The 22,846-nt window shown below is 43.2% G+C and overlaps 1 protein-coding gene across 1 annotated transcript in view; it reads right to left on the bottom strand.

Annotated features, from left to right (window-relative positions):
• Positions 1-692: 692 nt before the first annotated feature.
• ptpra (protein tyrosine phosphatase receptor type A) overlaps positions 693-22,846 on the bottom strand; it is a 67,631-nt gene continuing 45,477 nt past the window's right edge. Inside the window, exons 11-20 of the mRNA XM_080728631.1 lie at positions 19,731-19,897; positions 16,783-16,918; positions 13,197-13,346; positions 12,254-12,347; positions 11,211-11,287; positions 10,792-10,926; positions 7,725-7,850; positions 7,001-7,152; positions 5,114-5,249; positions 693-1,481 (exon numbers count right to left, since the gene is read on the bottom strand). Of these exons, the coding sequence (XP_080584757.1) occupies positions 1,407-1,481; positions 5,114-5,249; positions 7,001-7,152; positions 7,725-7,850; positions 10,792-10,926; positions 11,211-11,287; positions 12,254-12,347; positions 13,197-13,346; positions 16,783-16,918; positions 19,731-19,897 (1,248 nt within the window). The 3' untranslated portion in view covers positions 693-1,406. The remainder of the gene's footprint in view (positions 1,482-5,113; positions 5,250-7,000; positions 7,153-7,724; positions 7,851-10,791; positions 10,927-11,210; positions 11,288-12,253; positions 12,348-13,196; positions 13,347-16,782; positions 16,919-19,730; positions 19,898-22,846) is intronic.

Raw genomic sequence — 22,846 nt, 5'->3', positions numbered from 1 at the left:
GAGATGAAGCAGGGACCCCCCACTACATATTGTATAAATGTGTGATGCAGATTTACATCAATTTCACAGATAGATTCATAGACTTGTTTGACAGAACTGTCATCAGTCTATGTTGGATTTGTGTTTTTAGTAAATTTGACCTTTCACTCTGTACTTGGTCTGCTCTTTTTTTTTACCTCTACGCCAATCCTATTTGCCGAACATCTACAAGGCGTTGAGAGCTTGTAGATCTGCTATTTTTGGCTAAAGTTCTCCTCAGAACAGCGATGCAAAGATTCAAGTTATTAATTTAAAATAATTATCCTGCTGTATCAGACAAAAATTTGGCGGCCCCCCCTGTAGTAACTCTGAGGACCCCCCAGGGGTCCCGGACCCCCTGTTGAAGACCCCTGGCCTACAGGGCTCAGACTAAGTGTTCACAGAGGGCGGGTATAAACAAATAAACAAGTTAAAAAATGCAACGGTCCGTCTACTGTGTGTGTGTGTGTGTGTGTGTGTGTGTGTGTGTGTGTGTGTGTGTGTGTGTCTGTTGTTTGGGAGTGTGACTGAAAATAAAGCCTCATTTATACTCTAGTTGGTGGCGAGTGCCACAAAAAATAGCCGTCCTACAAGCTCACAACGCACAGCGACGCAATGCGTTACGGGCTTGTAGATCGGATATTTGTATGCACGACACAGACGTGCCACCCACAAGTACAGATCAGGTTTAAGAGAGCCATCCAGGTCGATTCCTGGGGTTTCGCTACGGCGAGGATGTTGTAAAGTCCATATATTTTCTCTCTGTCACTAAAATAGTAACAAAAACGTATAATAAAATAAAATACAATAAACCCACCACAAAATAAACCCCCCAAATACCTTTCCCTCGGCTCTGGACTTTTGACAATAGCCTCTAAAGCATTAGATTTATATTCATATATATTTATATTATAATATATATTTATATAGACTGTAGATACCAATAAAATACATTACAAATGCCACCCTAAAATGCAGCCAAACTCAAATTTGTGTCTAAAAAAAAAAAAAAAGAAGAAAAGATGCAACATGGTAAGTATATACAGAGGCAGGGGAACCAAATGAGGGGGAGGGGGGGGGGGGCGTATTAACACACATTTTACAAAATATTCAAGAAGGCATTTCAGTTATTTTCTCAGTCCGACTGCACTTGGTGCCGTTTGTTCACCGTCTGTCCCAGAATCCCGTTCCCTTTTCCCTCTGGGCAGATCCTCATCCCCGCGTCCACCGTTATGTTATCATCCATCAGAGTGGGAATGTGCGGTTGTGTGCATCATGTTTGTTGTATGTTGGTTGGTTGGGAGTAGTGTGTTTATGACTTGTGTGTTATTATGGACGTCCACCCTGTGTGCCCGCCCGGGGGTCCCTGTGTGCCCGCCCGGGGGTCCCTACTTGAAGTTGGCGTAGTCGGAAAAGGCATCGATGTACTCCTGGACCACCTTGTAGCAGAACTCGTACTGCTCCTGAAGAGAGAGAGAGACACGCCATGTTGGTCACTCAGAAATATCATGCGAGACAGTGCTGACTTTGACAACAAATTTTGAATTAGTTTTAGCAGGGGTTGACACTAAGGCCAGCTTTACACTGCCACTGAGATCTAGCCTGAATCAGATCATCTGAGTCACATCAAAAGTGGAATCCGATTTTTTTTTAAATAATCTAAATCCAGACAGGTCACATGCAGGTCACATGAAAAAGATCAGATCTGTGTCACTTGCAAATGCAGTTTGGAAAGTCGGGCCAAAAGATCAGATTTGAGAACCAAATCGGATTTGGGCTGGATTTGACTGCAGTGTAAATCCGGCCTAAGGTCTCAGAGGTACTTGCCCGTCGGGCAAGTACAATTCATGTTCTACTTGCCCAAAGGTCATGCTCACTTGCCCGGAAAGTAAATCGTCCTTCATAAAATGATAATTACCGCTCAATTTAACACTTATTTCTTTACTTTCTGGGGCTGTGCGATAAAATAATACCTCAATAACTCCAAATCCAAATATCTACATAGCTATGTATGATTGAATATGTCTATGGTTTCACACCGCAAACTATTTTATATTTTTAAGAGTAGCAACAGTAAAAACAGCACATCATAGGTAAACAGTGCTCTTATTTTACATTCCACAGAGTGCGCTGGCCACGTTCAGGTGTTTAGACGGTATAGATGCCGGTCGGGGAACCTAAAAGCAAACTTCACCTGCCCGAAAGTTTTATTTACCTGCCAGGGGCAGGTGGGCAAGCCTTGCCTGTTTAGTCATAGTCTTTAATAACATTTAATTTAGTTTGAGTCATATTTTAGTCTTGTTATAGTTTTTTTTATGGTGTAAAAGTAGTAGGCTAAATCTGAGCTAAAACAGCAACTGTCTTTTCTTCTCCAACAGAACTGACGTCTGTTTATGTGAAGACATCAGCGCCACACTGTGGCAAACCCAGGAAGTGACATCAATAAACTTAAATTAGCACAGATATTCGTGGTTCTCATCCTTTTCTGGATCACCCATCTTACCACTTAACACGGCAGCCAACAGGCTATCATGTTAAGTGGTCAGATGGGTGGGCTGTGTGCATTTTCAGAGCAGTTTTACCTTTTTTTAATAACACATAATAATTCTCAGTTTTTAGATGAACGTTATCATTCAAATCGTAGTGTTTTGCCAATTATTCAGGGGCCTACTTATCCTCACGGCCCACCCAGTGGGCCCACTTATCCTCACGGCCCACCCAGTGGGCCCACTTATCCTCACGGCCCACCCAGAGGGCCCCGGCACTGCGGCTTGAGAACCACTGTTATGACATCAAATTAAAAATGTAGGCTTTTTGTCATGTTTCCTGACCTCAATTACAAAAATAATAATAATAACTTTCAACATTCAATGTTTTTTTCTGTAATCTGTAGTTTTTTGAATAATTAGGCTCAGAAAAGTGAGTTCATTGGCCTCCCGACATACGGTCATTATAGGGGAGGGTGTATCACCTTTGTTGTTACTTTCCACTAGGGATGTGCGCGTGTACACGGTTATCCGTGTACACGGTTTGTAAACCACTATTCGTTTTGAAAATACAATTCGATTATTCTATTAAATATATTTTTAATTATTGAGATATTAACTTTATTAAACATTTAAACTCTGCGCCCATATTACTGTCTTGTCTTAATAAAATGTTACTTTTTAACAAGCAAATTAAGCAATCCCTTGGTTGATTTGTGGAGCATGACTGTCTGTGTCAGTCTGACTGACTGTTGCGCACTGCAGTGGTCGCGCTGACATGCAGTGAGTGTGCGGCAGCCACACACCAGGCAGGCTGTCCGCTGCGCAAGTAAATTAATGGCAATTAAGCGACGTGTATCTTAAACATACTGGATGTGAATCACTCGCCTGCACGCTGCATCTGTGATCCGGTCCATGAATTAATCCATATTTTGAGGTGAGAACAAGCCAAGGAGAATGCTTAATCATACATTGGCTGAGTATTGCTCAGTTACTATAGCGACTCCAGTCAGACAGACATCAGCTGTTGTAGCGACCCAGCTGAGACTGATGCGCTAATTATTACTGACCCAGATTCACGCAATGACGTAATTGATAAATTTGAGCAAGATTTCAATATTATATAACATTTTAAAAGGCTTTTATATACTCTTGATACTTTTTTCAAACGAGATTTGCCCTAATAGATCGAAGTGCTCAGTTTTGGCTATTTTCTGTGTGAAATTACAATTAAAAAAAAAATAACAATTAATTTTCGACTAGTCGAGTATTCGTTTACAAAATTGTCGTGTACACGTCAGTGAAATTAGTCGCTAGGAACATCCCTACTTTCCACTGTGTTTGTATCGTTCCAATGCACCATTTACCACTTTGGTTGTTGCGTTCCAAAAGAGGCGACGATTAACACCTGGGGAGCCAAACTCGTTCAGGGACGAGTTATGGCCACTAGGTGTCCCCCTGCCACAGGAAGTTATATCGTCCACAGACGAGGCAACAAACAGTTAACTTTTTGAGACTGCAGCTGCCCTTTGCATGACCTGAGTCCATTACGTCACCCAGTCAGTGAAGGCAGCCCCTCTGGGGAAGACATCACGGAAGGACTTATCATGCTTTACATTCTACTTTGAAACATAAGAACGGCTTTATCTCAGAATGACATGAAAACAGCCCCATGGAAGCAGAGAGCTGATTGTTTTCACGGCGACACTTTACCGCGATTTTACCGCGATTTTTGGATTTTAGTTTCGCGAGCGTTTGTAAACAAATGGATTATCCTCCTCAATCTTCTCTGGACACGCACGTGCACACGCACGAAGCTTGCGAGGCACGTCAAAACAAAGCGTAAGTCAATGGTGGTGGCAGCAGCAACAGCTATAAATGTTATAAACCTTAGCAGCCCATGTGTTAACAGGAAGGTTCCTGAATCCTGAGCTACGACACCTACATCATTTTAGATATATTATCTTTAAAAGTCAAAAAGCAAAACCCTGCCATGGCTCACAGGAGTGGAGTTTTCAGTTTTAAACATTTTAATACACGTTTTAAAGGAGTAGTTCACCCCTGACTTTTTTTCTATTGATTACTCACGCCATGGAGACTTGAGTTCAATAATATTTTTAGTTTGTTGTTGCATTCCTAAGACAATAATTTGATTACAATAAATTAACCCCCATTGATTCCAGATGGAGACCCACATACTCTCGGGTCCCCATCCGGAATCAATGGGGGTACATTTACAATAATCAATGTTTTGTCTTAGGAATGTGACAAATACAAAACAAGAATCGAATAATTATTCAATATAAGGTTTTGTGGCTTTTTGTTTCTTGTCAAAGTGGTGGACATACAGTTTCTGTTGAATACTAATTACGTGGGGCAAGGTCCAGACCTGACACATCTGTGATCTAGGCACATATTCAAAGCTTAATTAGGATCCAAAACTGATTTGTATAGCATCAGCTTAGTATTGAGAAATACAAAAACATATTATAGAAATCAAGTCTCCATGGCATGAGTAATCAACAGAAAAAAAGAAATTCTGGGGGTGAACTATTCCTTTAAGGACCAGGACAAAGACTTATCATTGGTTAAAAACAGCATGTCCTCACCAGTGTCTGCACCATGTGGGGTCTCTGCAGTCTGAGGCTCTTGACCGTCTGGAAGACATCCAGGATGCCCTCTGCCTTCACCCTCTCCAGGACGGTGCTCAGAGCACAGAACGTCCCCGTCCGCCCTGCTCCCGCACTGCAGACACACACAAACACACACACCAACCTCCTGTTAACCATATCATACACAGAACGTCCCCGTCCGCCCTGCGCCCGCACTGCAGACACACAAACACACACACCAACCTCCTGTTAACCATATCATACACAGAACGTCCCCGTCCGCCCTGCGCCCGCACTGCAGACACACAAACACACACACCAACCTCCTGTTAACCATATCATACACAGAACGTCCCTGTCCGCCCTGCGCCCGCACTGCAGACACACAAACACACCAACCAACCTCCTGTTAACCATATCATACACAGAACGTCCCCGTCCGCCCTGCGCCCGCACTGCAGACACACAAACACACCAACCAACCTCCTGTTAACCATATCATACACAGAACGTCCCCGTCCGCCCTGCGCCCGCACTGCAGACACACAAACACACCAACCAACCTCCTGTTAACCATATCATACACAGAACGTCCCTGTCCGCCCTGCACCCGCACTGCAGACACACAAACACACCAACCAACCTCCTGTTAACCATTCTAGTCTAATCTAACGCGGACATTCTATGGCCCCGACAGATCTCATCGGCTCCTCAGGCGTCTGGGAATGGACGCTGCTGTCCGCTTTGAGTAAATGAGGAAGTGATCCGTGGTGGACGAGTGATAAATCATAGCGATCTTATAATTATAATGGATAAACCTAAACAAACCAGTTCACATGAACAATAGTAACAATAGTTAAATAACTAAATAAGATATCTGAATGGCTACTTATATTTTAAATACAATTAAAATGTGGTGAGCCACAGTTACAGGACACTATCCCAGGCTTTTCTTTCTTGAAAAGTCTGGATCCCGAGGCAAACCATATTCATACGCACTCAAAATCTGTGGGCAAACAGAACTGCATTAAGGAAGGACACACAGCACACATCTTACACACGAATACACAAAATGGTCGCTGCAAATATCTACCTGATGCCTAACATCGGCAAATGAACATTTGAATTGGCTTTTTGTGTTATCCTTTTAACATTACTGTAACTGTACCTTTTGAAAACTGTTAATGAAGATTTCAATTACTTGCAGTGTACAGTGATAGGGTGGTTGTGATGGTGCAGTGTACAGTGATAGGGTGGTTGTGATGGTGCAGTGTACAGTGATAGGGTGGTTGTCATGGTTACCTGCAGTGTACAGTGATAGGGTGGTTGTCATGGTTACCTGCAGTGTACAGTGATAGGGTGGTTGTCATGGTTACCTGCAGTGTACAGTGATAGGGTGGTTGTCATGGTTACCTGCAGTGTACAGTGATAGGGTGGTTGTCATGGTTACCTGCAGTGTACAGTGATAGGGTGGTTGTCATGGTTACCTGCAGTGTACAGTGATAGGGTGGTTGTCATGGTTACCTGCAGTGTACAGTGATAGGGTGGTTGTCATGGTTACCTGCAGTGTACAGTGATAGGGTGGTTGTCATGGTTACCTGCAGTGTACAGTGATAGGGTGGTTGTCATGGTTACCTGCAGTGTACAGTGATAGGGTGGTTGTCATGGTTACCTGCAGTGTACAGTGATAGGGTGGTTGTCATGGTTACCTGCAGTGTACAGTGATAGGGTGGTTGTCATGGTTACCTGCAGTGTACAGTGATAGGGTGGTTGTGATGGTGCAGTGTACAGTGATAGGGTGGTTGTCATGGTTACCTGCAGTGTACAGTGATAGGGTGGTTGTGATGGTGCAGTGTACAGTGATAGGGTGGTTGTCATGGTTACCTGCAGTGTACAGTGATAGGGTGGTTTCCAGACTGCTGCTGCTGCTTCTGCACGGCGGCGATGATGTTGATCATGCCTTTACCGTCGGCGGGGATGCCCACCTCTGGCCAGCCGTGGAAATGGAACTGACGCACCTGCCGGGCCTTGTTCTCCTGGACACAATGCATTATGGGAAGAGATCAGGACCAAACCTCAAAGTTCACGACAACGATTCATGAGTTAAAAGAAGCCAGTCCTGCTATATGCTGCTGTGTAATAACTACTGTATGTATGTACTGTATGTACTGTAATAACTACTACATGCTGCTGTGTAATAACTACTGTGTGAATAAAGTCAAGTCAAGTCGTCGTGGAAAATCCAATATTATACGGCAATAAAGCAACTTAATTTATTCCCAATTGGCATGAGAAAAGTGTCTTTATTGGCAAAAAGTGTCGAAACTGTTGAAAATGGGGAACGCATATACATATTTTTAAGTAAAAGTATCACACTGTATGAATGAGGCATCACCACATTATATGTGAAATATTTTTCATATCATTTATTTGTCCCAGTGCGTAATGACCAAAACTCCCAGATTAGAGAAAGGTAACAGAAGGTCTCAAGGGAAGGGAGGCACAGAAGGCAAGAAATAAGAGGGACTTACGTATATAGCAAGACAATAAGTCCTGGCTATATACCCCTGACAGAATGGAATGTAGTCACAAGACAAGTTATTCTTACCCTGTTGTTGGTGACCAGGAGGTCTCGCACCGTGTAGCTCTCACTCTCCTCTTCTCTCTTGAGCTCGATGGAGATGTCCCCATAAACCATGACCCCATCACTGGGCCAGTACTGGGCACACTTCTCCTGCAATATAATATATATATAGATGTCCCCATAAACCATGACCCCATCACTGGCCCAGTACTGGGCACACTTCTCCTGCAGCAGCAAATATATCTGACAATATAATATATATATAGATGTCCCCGTACACCATTATATCTGACAATATAATATATATATATATAGATGTCCCCGTACACCATGACTCCATCACTGGGCCAGTACTGGGCACACTTCTCCTACAGCAGCAAGCAACACCACAACACAGTGACACAGAGACAGTGTGGTGGCTGAATGTATAGACTGACAAATATATCTCTGCTGTCGGTCCAAAATGTTCATTTTCAGGAAAATGAGCTCAAGTGGAGTTAGGAGTTTTTCATTGGTTGAATATTATTTTAACCAACACACAGACGTAAAGGGTGTTCAATAGCACATATTTATGGAAAAAAGAGAGGGCCAATCGGTTGGAGTTAGCTGGTTTGGCAGAAAGTGTGGAGTTAGGAGGTTTTGTCCCAAGCACTTTTTACTACTTTCCATTGGTTCAATGTTCTTTTAACCAACACTCAGATGTAAAGGGTGTTCAATAGCCCTGATTTATGCCAAAAAGCTCAAAAATAGAGTTAACTAATTTGCTGCCAAACCCGTAGATCCCGGAAATTTACCGCTGTACCTCCCTGCCAAGCCCGTAGATCCCGGAAATTAAAAAAAAAAAAAAAAAAAAATATATATATATATATATATTTTTTTAAATTTTGACCCCAAAAAATGTAGTAGGCATGATAGCAATCGCGAAATCGCATGTTTAACCCCCATAGCAACCCCATCTTTCAAGCATGGCAGCCATCTTTGTTTACATTTTAGGAAAACATCTCAGGCATTATCTCATGAATGCCTGAACGGATTTCCATTCTGACTTTTTTGTTTGAAAGCTGTGAGCAATCTGCACACACGTGGTGCATGATCTAGGCATGGGTGTGCATGATCCGTGCACTATGAATTACATGGAAGTCTATGGAGACTTATGGCAGGATTGGAGTACGAAGGTATTGTTAAATGGCAGCAAATGTTAAGAGGTTTTGGCCAGACAGTGACGATATGTATTATGCATTATTTTGTACTTGTTGACCTTCCATTCAATCTCATGCTCTGCTGAATCTTCCTAATCAATTATCAACACTTCACCTGGATATTAATATTTTCCATTACAAGCAAACCTGCGCCACAGCTTCAAAACATTTCTAACATTCCAGATGTGTCTGTACCCGTTTTCAAGCCAAGATCACAAACTCGCTTCCACTAATTGTAACACAACAGTCTCAGGCAGGAATGTAAGTGTCTGGATTACATAACCAATTCAAAGTCTTCATATTGGAAAATAAATGAGGGTCCCTGAAATTAAAAGGGTTGATAATCATTGCCTCCAGCAGACTTTCACAGATTGGAACAAATCATTCATCGATTGATTGAATACAAAAAGCCCCAGGGGGCTGCTTTCCATTGTGGTCCATTATACTACAATTATAATACTCTGCATAATGACAAGGTCATGTAGAAAATAGCTGATGATCTATTAGCCATTATATAGAGAGACTTTCTCAGAGCAGAGGCTTTGGTCAGTATAGGAGTGGGCGATATGATATCGTATTGTGATACAATGAGGGAGCCTTATAAAAAAATCTTGTTGAATTGTTAATACAGAGATTCATTGCAGAATTTATTTAAACCTGCATTTTAGTCTAAATCAGTAGTTCTCAAACTTTAAAATGTCAAGATCTCCCCTTAACTCTGACAGTATACAAATGAAACCAAATGGACCTGTAAGGGTCCAAGGGTCCTTTTTCTTTTAGTTTTTCTTACCTTGTAGGTGGTTGTACTGTTATTTAAGTAACTTGAAAAATAACCATAAAAACCAACATGAAAAAGAATCGCAATAAGATTGTCTATCGTGATACTGCTTGGAAACATATCGTGATATTGTATCTCCTACCCCCAGGTCAGTGTCAGCTGTATCTCTATATACAATTTGAAACTGACAGAACGGTGCATTCGACATACATACATACAGACGACCCAAAGCAGTCCAATTGGCTAGGACTGATCACGTGACTGATCACGTTCTTAACCGGAAGTGCGTCCGGCGGTCAAATATGTCCGACCGGAAACGTGCGCTGCGGCACAATAGTTCCGCCACAATCATTTTTATTTTTTATTTTTATTTTTTTAACTTTTTTATTTTTAATTTTTTAACTTTTTTTTTTTTTAAAGTTGTACTATGTAACTTTTTTTATAAAACAAATCTTAAAATTGTCCTAACTGTTAAATCGCTAAAGTTTTAGAACCCCCAGTCCGTTATTTTCAGCTTCTAAAGCCTTCTCTTTATATGTTTTCTATGAGCCGTGAGGGGGGACGAATTTCGCGCCAAAATTGCGTCATTTGCATCATCTGTATACGTTGGCCAATCACATCGCAGATCATACACACATGATACACTACCGGCCAATCACATACACTGCCGGGCTCTCTGGTGGGTTTAGGAAACATGCCTTCAGGATGTACACTGCAGTGTTTACACTGGAGGAGTCTAGCATGCAACTCCCCAACCGCTGCTCCTAGAGGGACACGGGAGACCTCATTGAAATCGTCTCGGCGAGGCGAGGCTGACGCGGTGGTCTGACGGCCCGGTCCGCGGCGAAAAACCTGCGAAAAACGGCCGAAAAAAGCAGACGCGACCGCGGTTTGCTATACTGCTACAGACCACTAGTTGGGCAACTTACACAGTATAGCTTTAACTTTTTTTTTTTCAAAAAACTTAAAAAAAAAAAAAAAACTTTTTTAGTAAAGAAGCGGGCGTGGACTCTAGATGTGAGCGGCCCGAAGGGCCGCGAACCTCTAGTAAACTACATTTAATTTTGATTTCCCAAGACTCATCGTGCCAGAGAGCTGCGACTCCTTCACGTACCTGTCCCCTCTCCTCCAGCTCAGTGAGCATGACTATGGAGCAGCTTCTCCACTCCCAGATCATCCTCCAAAAGTCTTCTATGGTGTGCTGCAGGGGACCCTGGCTGGCCATGTATGAGTCCTTCTGCCGGTAACCCTGCCAGCGGGTTAGGGTTAGGGAGGGAAATGAGGCCAGAACAGAAAGCAGTGATTAATAGGAGATGCGCAAGGGCCAGAACAAGGCAAAAGTGTACTGTAAACATTGTTACTGTCAGGCAAAAACCTTGTATCTCCATATTTCTTCTTTTTTGGGGGTAAATGAATGCCTTGCGTACAAAATAAGTGCTATTTCTAAAAAATTTAATCATTTTGTTAATGATATAATAATATAAATAATACAAAGCAACTGTTTGGACAGGTTTCCACCCGTTTTTCACTCACATCGATGAAGGAGGCGTTGACGTAGTCCGTGTTCTCCTCTCCACGTTTGACTGGAATGATCACCCTGTTGAACTCATCTACAGACACACAAACACCATGCTTTGTTAATTATGTCCAAAACTCACATATTCTTTTTAAAGGAAAAATGCAAAATTATAATAACCTTGACAGACACATGTGTGGCGCGTGTGCACACAGACACTCTAATCCAGTGGTTCTCAAACTTTGAAATTTGAAGGTCTCCCCTTAACTTTGACAGTGTACACATGGAACCAAATGGACCCGTTTGTGCACTGAAAAAGTTACAGGTCAATTTAAACCCCCATAAAGGAACCTAGAGAGTCCAACTCCAGGGTTCCCACACATTTTTACCAATTAATTTCCAAAACTTTTCCAAAACTTTTCCAGAATATTTAACCCAATTTCCAGGACAATATAACAACAATTCAGCTCAATAACAGGTCGCAATACCCAAAGACAGGTAGTGTATGCCAGTGGTTCACAACCTTTTCAGGCCGTGACCCCTGAAATAATCATATTTTACCTGGGAACCCGGCACCCTGACGAGCACTAATGCCTCATTCACACTACAGATATATAGTTGAACGTTTTGCTTGGTAATTCAATGTTATCTCAATGGAAACCAGCTTTAAAGGCTGGATTCCAAGGACAGCCGACATGCCCATGCTTTAAAGCTGGTTTCCATTGAGATAACATTGAATTACCAAGCAAAACTTTCAACTATATATCTGTAGTGTGAATGAGGCATAAGAGTTGAGGAATTTTGTAAATAACACGTTTCTATTGTGAAAATAGCAGATCGGCTATTTTCACAATTTCTGCCTCTAATATTTGACAATTTGGCCAATGTTTAATTTGTCATTTCAGAGGTATAAACAAAATCAATAACCAAAGACAATGCATAGCTATTTTTTCCAGGACCCTTGATCAATTCCAAAACTTTTCCAGTACTGGAAAAAAATATTTTTCTAATTTCAAAATATTTCCAGGAATTTCATGACCGTGGGAACCCTGTAACTCACATGGGATGATTTGCAGGACTCTGTTCTTCTTCATGTTAGCAGGAAGGTTGCCCGTTCTCATCTTGTCATTCTGGATCTTGATGGACGTCAGCTTCTAGAAGGGAAGACCCATGAAAGATGGACAACATCTTTAGGGGATTATACTGTATAATAGGTTATTGCTGAAGCTATGGCCAAGCCATACAGTAACCTCGGATCCCTGGCTTGCTTTCTTGCCATTGAGTGTAGGGCTCTGGATTCAAACCTTGGTCTCCCGCGTGGAAAGCCAACATCTTAACCACTAGCCTAAAGGTAAGTTCCCCCTTGGCCGTGAGAGTTATTAAGGCAGAGACTCTGAGCCACTCTGCTACAGTGGTTCTCAAACTGTGACAGTTAAGTGACAATTTGACAATTCAATTTAAAAGAAAAAAAGAACATCACCAAATTAGACCAAATTAATCAGCCGTCCAACTAATTGGAGGGCTGGCCACACGAGACTAGTACACGCTGTACTTATAATAGGGATGGGACGATAGGCGATATTATTGTTTAGCGTGATAAAAAACACTAACGATAATCGTGTCATGGAGATTTAATTTATCGTGAAATCGTCCTGCGTCATGCTCTGGGATCAATTCACCTTTTATTTGCCGAGCTGCATATACAGTACCATTTAAACCCTCTAGAATTGGAAAACGGTACTTATAATACGTGTACTTGATACAGTCTTTTTTTCACTCTCAATCAAATGTCTTTGCCAAAGAATAGCCAATCTACAAGCTCATGACACGCTGTGAGCTTGTAGATCGGCAATTTTTGGGCAAATGTTCCACCCCAGCCAGGATAATGTATTTGGATTATCGCGATAATATCGCGTAAATCACAATTTATTTTGTCACAATAATGGCGATATGACATTTTCATATGGTCCCATCCCCCATCCCTATGTATAACAGAAGCCCACCTTGAACTCTGTCTCCATGCCCCCACATCCTGCCCCGGGCGACGGGGCGTAGAGCTTGGCCAGGTGGGACTCCAGGGAGGTCACCTCCAGCTCCGTGTCCCCATAAAGGTAGTGTTCTAACAACGCCTGGAAGATGAACACGTACTGCATCTGTGGGACACACACAGACAGGAGACAAGGAGAGAGGAGTTAGGACTTCAAAATAATTGTGAAAATAGCCGATCTACTAACTTCTCAATTTGAGCAAGATGAAGTCGCTATTGGTGTCGGTGAGACATATTTTAGGTTAACTGCCCTGCCCTCTGCCATAATTTTACAGTGCACTGGGAAGATGCTAAACAGGTTAATAGAACACATTGTTATTTCTATATATATTGATAAGCTGGTTGCACACTGCTGCGTTTTTTCGTTGTGTTTTGGAAATCCGAAATCTGCAAAAAAGTTTTTCAGGCCAAGGAGAGAGAGAGGAGAGAGAAAGAGCAAGGGACCCAGTGCCGACAGTCTCGAAAATCTGAAAAATAAATCAACCTCCGAAAATAAATACGAAACGGTCGGCGGTGTCCAAACGTGATTGACATAACATATGAGGTAGGTTTTTTTTATTTATGTGCTCCAAAATTCACTGATATTTGGCAGAAAAAATGCAGCAGCGGTGTGCAAACTAAGCTTTACCTTTAGACTGATGCTATGGGTTTACCTGTGATCCTAGTTTCTTGAGGCACTACACGGTCTCTCTGCATTCTATGTATGTATTAACCTTGCTCAGTGTAAGTCGCTCTGGATAAGAGCGTCTGCGAAATGCCTCAATTGTAACTGTGATTGTAAGAAGTCTACTGTTTAGCGTGAGGCACGATGTGTTCAATACGCTGCGTGGCGTAGTAGCATGGGTGTTGGACGTAGTGGTGTTCTAGCATGGGTGTTGGACGTAGTGGTGTTCTAGCATGGGTGTTGGACGTAGTGGTGTTCTAGCATTGGTGTGGGACGTAGTGGTGTTCTAGCATGGGTGTTGGACGTAGTGGTGTTCTAGCATGGGTGTTGGACGTAGTGGTGTTCTAGCATGGGTGTTGGACGTAGTGGTGTTCTAGCATGGGTGTTGGACGTAGTGGTGTTCTAGCATGGGTGTTGGACGTAGTGGTGTTCTAGCATGGGTGTTGGACGTAGTGGTGTTCTAGCATGGGTGTTGGACGTAGTGGTGTTCTAGCATGGGTGTTGGACGTAGTGGTGTTCTAGCATGGGTGTTGGACGTAGTGGTGTTCTAGCATGGGTGTTGGACGTAGTGGTGTTCTAGCATGGGTGTTGGACGTAGTGGTGTTCTAGCATGGGTGTTGGACGTAGTGGTGTTCTAGCATGGGTGTTGGACGTAGTGGTGTTCTAGCATGGGTGTTGGACGTAGTGGTGTTCTAGCATGGGTGTTGGACGTAGTGGTGTTCTAGCATGGGTGTTGGACGTAGTGGTGTTCTAGCATGGGTGTTGGACGTAGTGGTGTTCTAGCATGGGTGTTGGACGTAGTGGTGTTCTAGCATGGGTGTGGGACGTAGTGGTGTTCTAGCATGGGTGTGGGACGTAGTGGTGTTCTAGCATGGGTGTGGGACGTAGGTGTTCTAGCATGGGTGTTGGACGTAGTGGTGTCCTAGCATTGGGTGTTGGACGTAGTGGTGTTCTAGCATGGGTGTGGGACGTAGGTGTTCTAGCATGGGTGTTGGACGTAGTGGTGTTCTAGCATGGGTGTTGGACGTAGTGGTGTTCTAGCATTGGGTGTTGGACGTAGTGGTGTTCTAGCATGGGTGTTGGACGTAGTGGTGTTCTAGCATGGGTGTTGGACGTAGTGGTGTTCTAGCATGGCTGTGGGACGTAGTGGTGTTCTAGCATGGGTGTTGGACGTAGGTGTTCTAGCATTGGGTGTTGGACGTAGTGGTGTTCTAGCATTGGGTGTTGGACGTAGTGGTGTTCTAGCATGGGTGTTGGACGTAGTGGTGTTCTAGCATGGGTGTTGGACGTAGTGGTGTTCTAGCATGGGTGTTGGACGTAGTGGTGTTCTAGCATGGGTGTTGGACGTAGTGGTGTTCTAGCATGGGTGTTGGACGTAGTGGTGTTCTAGCATGGGTGTTGGACGTAGTGGTGTTCTAGCATGGGTGTTGGACGTAGTGGTGTTCTAGCATTGGGTTTGGGACGTAGTGGTGTTCTAGCATGGGTGTGGGACGTAGTGGTGTTCTAGCATGGGTGTTGGACGTAGGTGTTCTAGCATGGGTGTTGGACGTAGTGGTGTTCTAGCATGGGTGTTGGACGTAGTGGTGTTCTAGCATGGGTGTTGGACGTAGTGGTGTTCTAGCATTGGGTTTGGGACGTAGTGGTGTTCTAGCATGGGTGTGGGACGTAGTGGTGTTCTAGCATTGGGTGTTGGACGTAGTGGTGTTCTAGCATTGGGTGTTGGACGTAGTGGTGTTCTAGCATGGGTGTGGGACGTAGTGGTGTTCTAGCATGGGTGTTGGACGTAGTGGTGTTCTAGCATGGGTGTTGGACGTAGTGGTGTTCTAGCATGGGTGTGGGACGTAGTGGTGTTCTAGCATGGGTGTTGGACGTAGTGGTGTTCTAGCATGGGTGTTGGACGTAGTGGTGTTCTAGCATGGGTGTTGGACGTAGTGGTGTTCTAGCATTGGGTTTGGGACGTAGTGGTGTTCTAGCATGGGTGTTGGACGTAGTGGTGTTCTAGCATGGGTGTTGGACGTAGTGGTGTTCTAGCATGGGTTTGGGACGTAGTGGTGTTCTAGCATGGGTTTGGGACGTAGTGGTGTTCTAGCATGGGTTTGGGACGTAGGTGTTCTAGCATGGGTTTGGGACGTAGTGGTGTTCTAGCATGGGTTTGGGACGTAGTGGTGTTCTAGCATGGGTGTTGGACGTAGGTGTTCTAGCATGGGTGTTGGACGTAGTGGTGTTCTAGCATGGGTGTTGGACGTAGGTGTTCTAGCATGGGTGTGGGACGTAGTGGTGTTCTAGCATGGGTGTTGGACGTAGTGGTGTTCTAGCATGGGTGTTGGACGTAGTGGTGTTCTAGCATGGGTGTTGGACGTAGTGGTGTTCTAGCATGGGTGTGGGACGTAGTGGTGTTCTAGCATGGGTGTTGGACGTAGTGGTGTTCTAGCATGGGTGTTGGACGTAGTGGTGTTCTAGCATGGGTGTTGGACGTAGTGGTGTTCTAGCATGGGTGTTGGACGTAGTGGTGTTCTAGCATGGGTGTTGGACGTAGTGGTGTTCTAGCATGGGTGTTGGACGTAGTGGTGTTCTAGCATGGGTGTTGGACGTAGTGGTGTTCTAGCATGGGTGTTGGACGTAGTGGTGTTCTAGCATGGGTGTTGGACGTAGTGGTGTTCTAGCATGGGTGTGGGACGTAGTGGTGTTCTAGCATGGGTGTTGGACGTAGTGGTGTTCTAGCATGGGTGTGGGACGTAGGTGTTCTAGCATGGGTGTTGGACGTAGTGGTGTTCTAGCATGGGTGTTGGACGTAGGTGTTCTAGCATGGGTGTTGGACGTAGTGGTGTTCTAGCATGGGTGTTGGACGTAGGTGTTCTAGCATGGGTGTTGGACGTACGTCGGTCTGGACCATCTGACAGCGCTGGGCTCGGATCCGCGTGACGAAGCCGAAGACGTCCACCTTCCTCTCCGAGTTCATCATGTCCAACATGGCGTCGATGACGATGAAGGTCCCCGTGCGGCCCACGCCCGCGCTGGGACAGAGCACAACACAAGACGAAGGAGTTTAGCAGGGCTGCTTTCACAGGGCAGCGTCTGTGCCCAGACCAGAAGCACACACAAACTACCACACAACTAAAACAACAACTGCAGTGCAAGGTAAACACTAGAAGCAGTGCTCATCCGAGCACAGGTCTCCACCAGGCCATGCGTCCTGATGGTGCTACTATATAATAGGCCAATGTAAAAAGGCTGGCATATGTTCTTCACCTTAGACCGGGGGTCAGCAACCCGCGGCTCTAGAGCCGCATACGGCTCTTTAGCGCCACCCTAGTGGCTCCCTGGAGCTTTTTCAAAAATGTATGAAAATGGAAAAAGATGGGGGACATTTTTTTTTGTTTTGTTTCAACGATTTTTTTTATCGTCACTGTCGGGCAGAAACCTTGTAGGCTATCTCCAAGTTTCAAATTTGTATATTTTTTTTTTTTGCAAAGATTTTTTTTGCATCATACAAGACTGACAAACAAAGGTAGTGAAAACAGCAGATCTACAAGCACACAACGCCTCGCACCGCGAGGCGTTGTGTGCTTGTTGATCGGCTGTTTTCACTAGTTTAGTTAATTTTTGTAAATGATAAATACAAAACGAAGTTTTGGACATACAAGGTTTCCACCCGACAACGACGATATATAAGGCTTTTATAATTTTTTGCGGCTCCAGACAGATTTGTTTTGGTTTTTTTTGGTCCAATATGGCTCTTTCAACATTTTGGGTTGCCGACCCCTGCCTTAGACCTTTCATGGCAATCGGACACTGCATGCATGATTTGAGGCATTGTGTTCCAAAAACTGAGCAATCCTGCAAACTTTGGAAGCCAATATTAGCCCATTAGGATGGAATATGAAATATCAGACGGATCGGACTTGATCACATGACTATAGAGATACTGTGTACCGATTTGCATGATTTTTGGATAAAATCTCAAGGAATAATAGGAAAAATTGTGTTTTACATAAGTCGGCGGCGGCGCTATAATAGGCTGATGTGAAAAATGCAGGGAATGGGTTTTTCCTTGGCCTATAGGGACTGAGCTTACAAAGTTTGAAACTGATCGGTGGAGTTATAGGTAAAACCACGAATCGGCCTGTTATAGTGCCACCATGAGGCTGATAAAAAAAAATGTTGTGGCATTTCTTCCTCGACCTAGTGGGAACGTGTGTGCGCGATTTCATGATAATTGCACTTTGCGTTTGGGATTTGAGGCATTCTTTTCAAAACCGCCAAATCCTGCAAACTTTGGAAGCCAAAATTTGCAGATCAGGATGGAATATGCAAAATCGGACAGATCCGTGTCGATCACATGACTGTCGAGATACTGCCTACCGATTTGTAGGATTTTTGGAGAAAATCTGTAAGAGTAGTGCACAGAAATGTGTTTTGCGAACATCGGCCACTAGGTGGCGCTAGAAAAGGCCCATTTGAAAAATTTAGGGCAGAGGTTCTAGATTGACATCCAGGGAGTGTGTGTGCTCACTTTGGCAGCGTCCGGGCCAACGGCGACTGAGATTAGGTGCTCACAAACTGCGAGGACGCACGCACGCACGCACGGACGGACGGACGCGCGGACGGACGCACGGACGGACGGAGGGGAAAACATACTCTCCCCCATGCCTTCGGCTAGTGGAGACAATAATGCAAACAATGCACCATTTCACGAACAAAGGGTCAAAAAACAGGATTTGAAACGCTATTTCTTTAAAGCAAAAAATGTGCAATACTGGGTTCCCAGTGGGTTCAATAATAGGGCATTAGTTCATTCATGATGTGTTTCTGTTACGTTGGGGTCCCAGGGAAGACACCCATATTAAACATCTGCATTTTTTAATTTACGAGAAGTCTACACAATTAGATAATGTAGAAAATATATACATATATAAATACATTTGCCTGATTATCTCTCCTATTGTACCACATCAATACAGCATGGAATTGTGGACACAATCTTATCCAAGGATAACAAAAAGTTCAACGTTTTGGGTCTGAGAGGCTAAATGTCATAATGGTGTCTGTGGCTAAAATGGCAAATAAATAATGGACCTTGATATGAAGAATGTTGGAAACCACTGCTAAAATCAATACCTGCAGTGGACCACAATGTTAGCCTGGCGGGGCCTGACGTCATACTGCGTTCACTCACTCATTCTTTCCCCAGTATATGTCTGGCCTTCCGGGTATAGGCAGCGAGTATACTGATTATTTTCTGATCGGGGCCAATCAGTGACCGCACAACAAACGTAGTCTTCCTGACAACAAGTGAAAAGCTTTCCCTGATTGGTCCATGTGTAAACGGTGAAGTCGTAGATGCATGCTGCAGCATTTTCAAAACAACAATGGCTGCCCTCGCGATGCAACAAGCCTAACAGTTAACGCTCTAACGATAAAACAAGCAATAAGTGCAGTTATTTCAGAGTTGGAATCAATTACAACAATTAAAAAGGAACACGGGGGATGCGCTAGCGGAGTTCATCGGCCGAAAAGACGTGTTTGTTTGCCGTTCTTCCGACTGGCTGAGAGATGTTTTGCTACGCTGATTGGTTAGAGGAGTCTGTCTGTCAAGGCAAGTAGCAAGTACCATAATGGAAGAACCTGTACTATAATAATGCATACTGCAGTGGACCACAATGGAAGAACCTGTACTATAATAATGCATACTGCAGTGGACCACAATGGAAGAACCTGTACTATAATAATGCATACTGCAGTGGACCACAATGGAAGAACCTGTACTATAATAATGCATACTGCAGTGGACCACGATGGAAGCTCCTGTACTATAATAATTCATACCTGCAGTGGACCACGATGGCGCCTGCGTACTGGGGGTTGTAGGTCTTGACCTTCTTCAGGAACTTCAGCATCCCGATGGGGGTGAACGGCACGCCGAAGTCGGGCCAGCTGGTGAAGTGGAACTGGGTGACCAGCCGCTGGGGCTTCTTCCCCGAGACGTCACCCACCTGCAGAGCCCACCACACAACCACGGTTAGGGTTTGCCAAGCGTCCACTGAAATAAGGAGTCGTCCCTTATTTGGAAACTAAAAGACGTGTCCCTTATTAAACTGATTAAGGGACTACACTGAGAATTTCACATTCTTCAAGCCCAAAAAAAAACAATTCATTAAAGGGGAAGACCACCCATTTTCAATATTGAACTAGGTCATTAATCTAACTTAGAGGAGTTGTGGGGAAATAGAAAAAAAGTTCCCCCCCTTCTGTGTTGCCTAGAACTGGAAGATTGATTTTGGGGTTTGTATTGTAAAGTACAACTTGTGATGTCATCAAGTTGTACTTAACAATACAAACCCCCAAATCAATCTTCCAATCTGCTCATTTGAAATCAGCCACATTCTATGTCACAGGGGGCTCATTTCCATAGTACCGCCCCTCCACTTCAGTTTCCTGGCAACTTTTGAGGTGGATTCTCTTGAGACTATGGGGTGGGCGGGGTAAAGTGGTGCTAAACTTGGAAAGATACAGGGAAGATTAGCATGGTGCAATGCTAAAATTGGAACGATACATGCATCAGTATTGCATCTGAAACGGCTTGGAATTAGAGACAGAGAACATGAGTGGTTGTTTAGGCTAAAACCTGTATAAAACCGTATTATGGACCAATATTTATATAAAATATATATATTTTAAAAGCATTTAAGGGACACATTGTGTTCCTTATTTTTGGGAATTAATCAATGACACTCATCTTACAAGTTCAAACAGCTCATATACTACTAGTAAGACACCTGAGGGTGACTTGCGACCTCAAGGTGACATGCAACCTCGCCCTTTTCACGCCAACCACAGCGTTTCTCTGACGATTCTAGTTGTTGTCATTCTGGGGGGAGTTTGTTCATGTTTTTGTGAGGGTATCAACCCTAGGAGACACGGGGAGAACGTGCAAACTCTACACAGAAAGGCCCTATCGCCAACCCCACCTAGGGTGTGGGCGCTGATGACGTGGAGGGAGGAACACGCCACCCATATTATGTCCTTAATATTGATAACATAATATCCTTAATATTGACAATATAGGAATCTCCATCTATGGGCATAAAACGTACGTAAGTAATACCAAGCAGGGCCTTGGTGAGTTAAGGCCTTGGTTTGATGCCTGTGGATCTCCATATATGGGCATAATACCCTAACATTCTCATTTTCGGCCTGGGATTTATGACATCAGAAATCTCCATGTATGGGCATAAAAGTTTTTTTTTTTTTTCTGCCCCTATATTTATTGTATGAAAATACATACAATAAATATAGGGGCCATATATGGTACCATATAAGGGTGCCGGAAAAAATAGATATGAATCGATTATCGGTTTCAACACTAGCGATACGGCTGCATCGATGCGCGTTTACCTGGATCGGTCCAAATCGCGGCCGTATCGGTCGATGTATCGGTCCTAAAGTTATTAATCGGATTCACTGGATTTTAGCATTAAATAATTAACCTGCTGTGAAATTCTGAACTCACTTACTCAGCGTTTACTGTTACAAATCATTAGTTCAAAAGTGAGCGCTGCTAAACACAGGAGTGCAACGGAAAGAAAAAAAAAAGAAAAAGTTGCCTGCTCTGTCCTCCAATAGAGCTGGGTTTCTGCGTACTGCAGTCATACCCGTCTCCTATCCTGCGGGAATGCCGCAGATCTACAAGCCCACAGCGTGTTGCATGTGGATGGGTTGTAAACTTGCAGATCTGCCTTTTCCGGCGCAGCACACTGGTGCGTGTATGATGCTCGCAACTGTGCGACAACAGCGACTTGTAAACAAACCAACGTGGTAGTTCCATAAACTCTATGGATTATTCCAGTGGAGAAACGCAACGTTTGGATTGTATAAGAATGCGACAGTAATGGGTTGGATACATAACACTTTTCCCAGTGGAACCATCAGAAGTCCCCGCACTTGGCGACAGCAAAGGTAATAATCACAACATCAGTTTTTAAAAGGGCTTTTTGCAAAGGGCTACTATAGAGTATTGGTTTTCAAAGTGGGGTCCGGGGACCCCCAGGGGTCCTTGAGGGAGTTCTAGGGGGTCCTCAGCGAAATGATAGGAACCAAATGGACCCTTGACGTGGGTATGTGTAACTCAGGGGAGTGTACAAATGGAACCAAATTTACACTTAAGAGCCTGATGCATGTCAAACTGGGGGTCCTTGACATTGATTTAGTTTTTTTTTAGAACTACTGCAGTAGAGGCATAAGATAACTAGAAAAGAAAATTTCTAAGAAATTTTAAGTGTGCCTGCAGCTCGCTAAGTCTGTGCAACCTTGTGTAGCGGTTGGTGTTAGCATTAGCGTTATTAACATTAGCATTTTTGTGCATAAACTTTAACATTATTGTTCTTCATATGACACCACCCACATGTCTGTACGACAAACGGTTCACGAGAAAACGGGTCACTTCCTGTTTGGTGAGGGGCACTTCCTGAAAAAAAAAATTGAGAAAAAAAAATTTGAGAAAAAAAAATTTTTTGAGAAAAAAAAATTGTGAGAAAAAAAATATTGTGAGAAAAAAAAAATGAGAAAAAAAATTTTGAAAAAAAAATTGAGAAAAATAAAATTTGAGAAAAATAAAATTTGAGGAAAAAAAAAATTTTTTAGAAAAAAAAAATTGAGAAAAAAAAAATTGAGAAAAAAAAATTGAGAAAAAAAAATTTGAGGAAAAAAAAAATTTTTTAGAAAAAAAAAATTGAGAAAAAAAATTGTTTTAGAAAAAAAAATTTGAGAAAAAAAAATTTGAGAAAAAAAAAATTTGAGAAAAAAAAATTGAGAAAAAAAAATTTGAGAAAAAAAAAATTTGAGAAAAATTTTTTTTGAGAAAAAACATTTTTGAGAAAAAAAATTTGAGAAAAAAAAAATTTGAGAAAAAAAAAATTGAGAAAAAAAAATGTGAGAAAAAAAAA

This window comes from Nannobrachium achirus (assembly GCF_963921795.1).
Source record: "Nannobrachium achirus genome assembly, chromosome: 6".
In the NCBI taxonomy this organism is placed as follows: Eukaryota; Metazoa; Chordata; class Actinopteri; order Myctophiformes; family Myctophidae; genus Nannobrachium; species Nannobrachium achirus.
The sequence above is the reverse complement of the archived record's forward strand: the minus strand, read 5'-3'. Positions and strand labels throughout refer to the sequence as shown.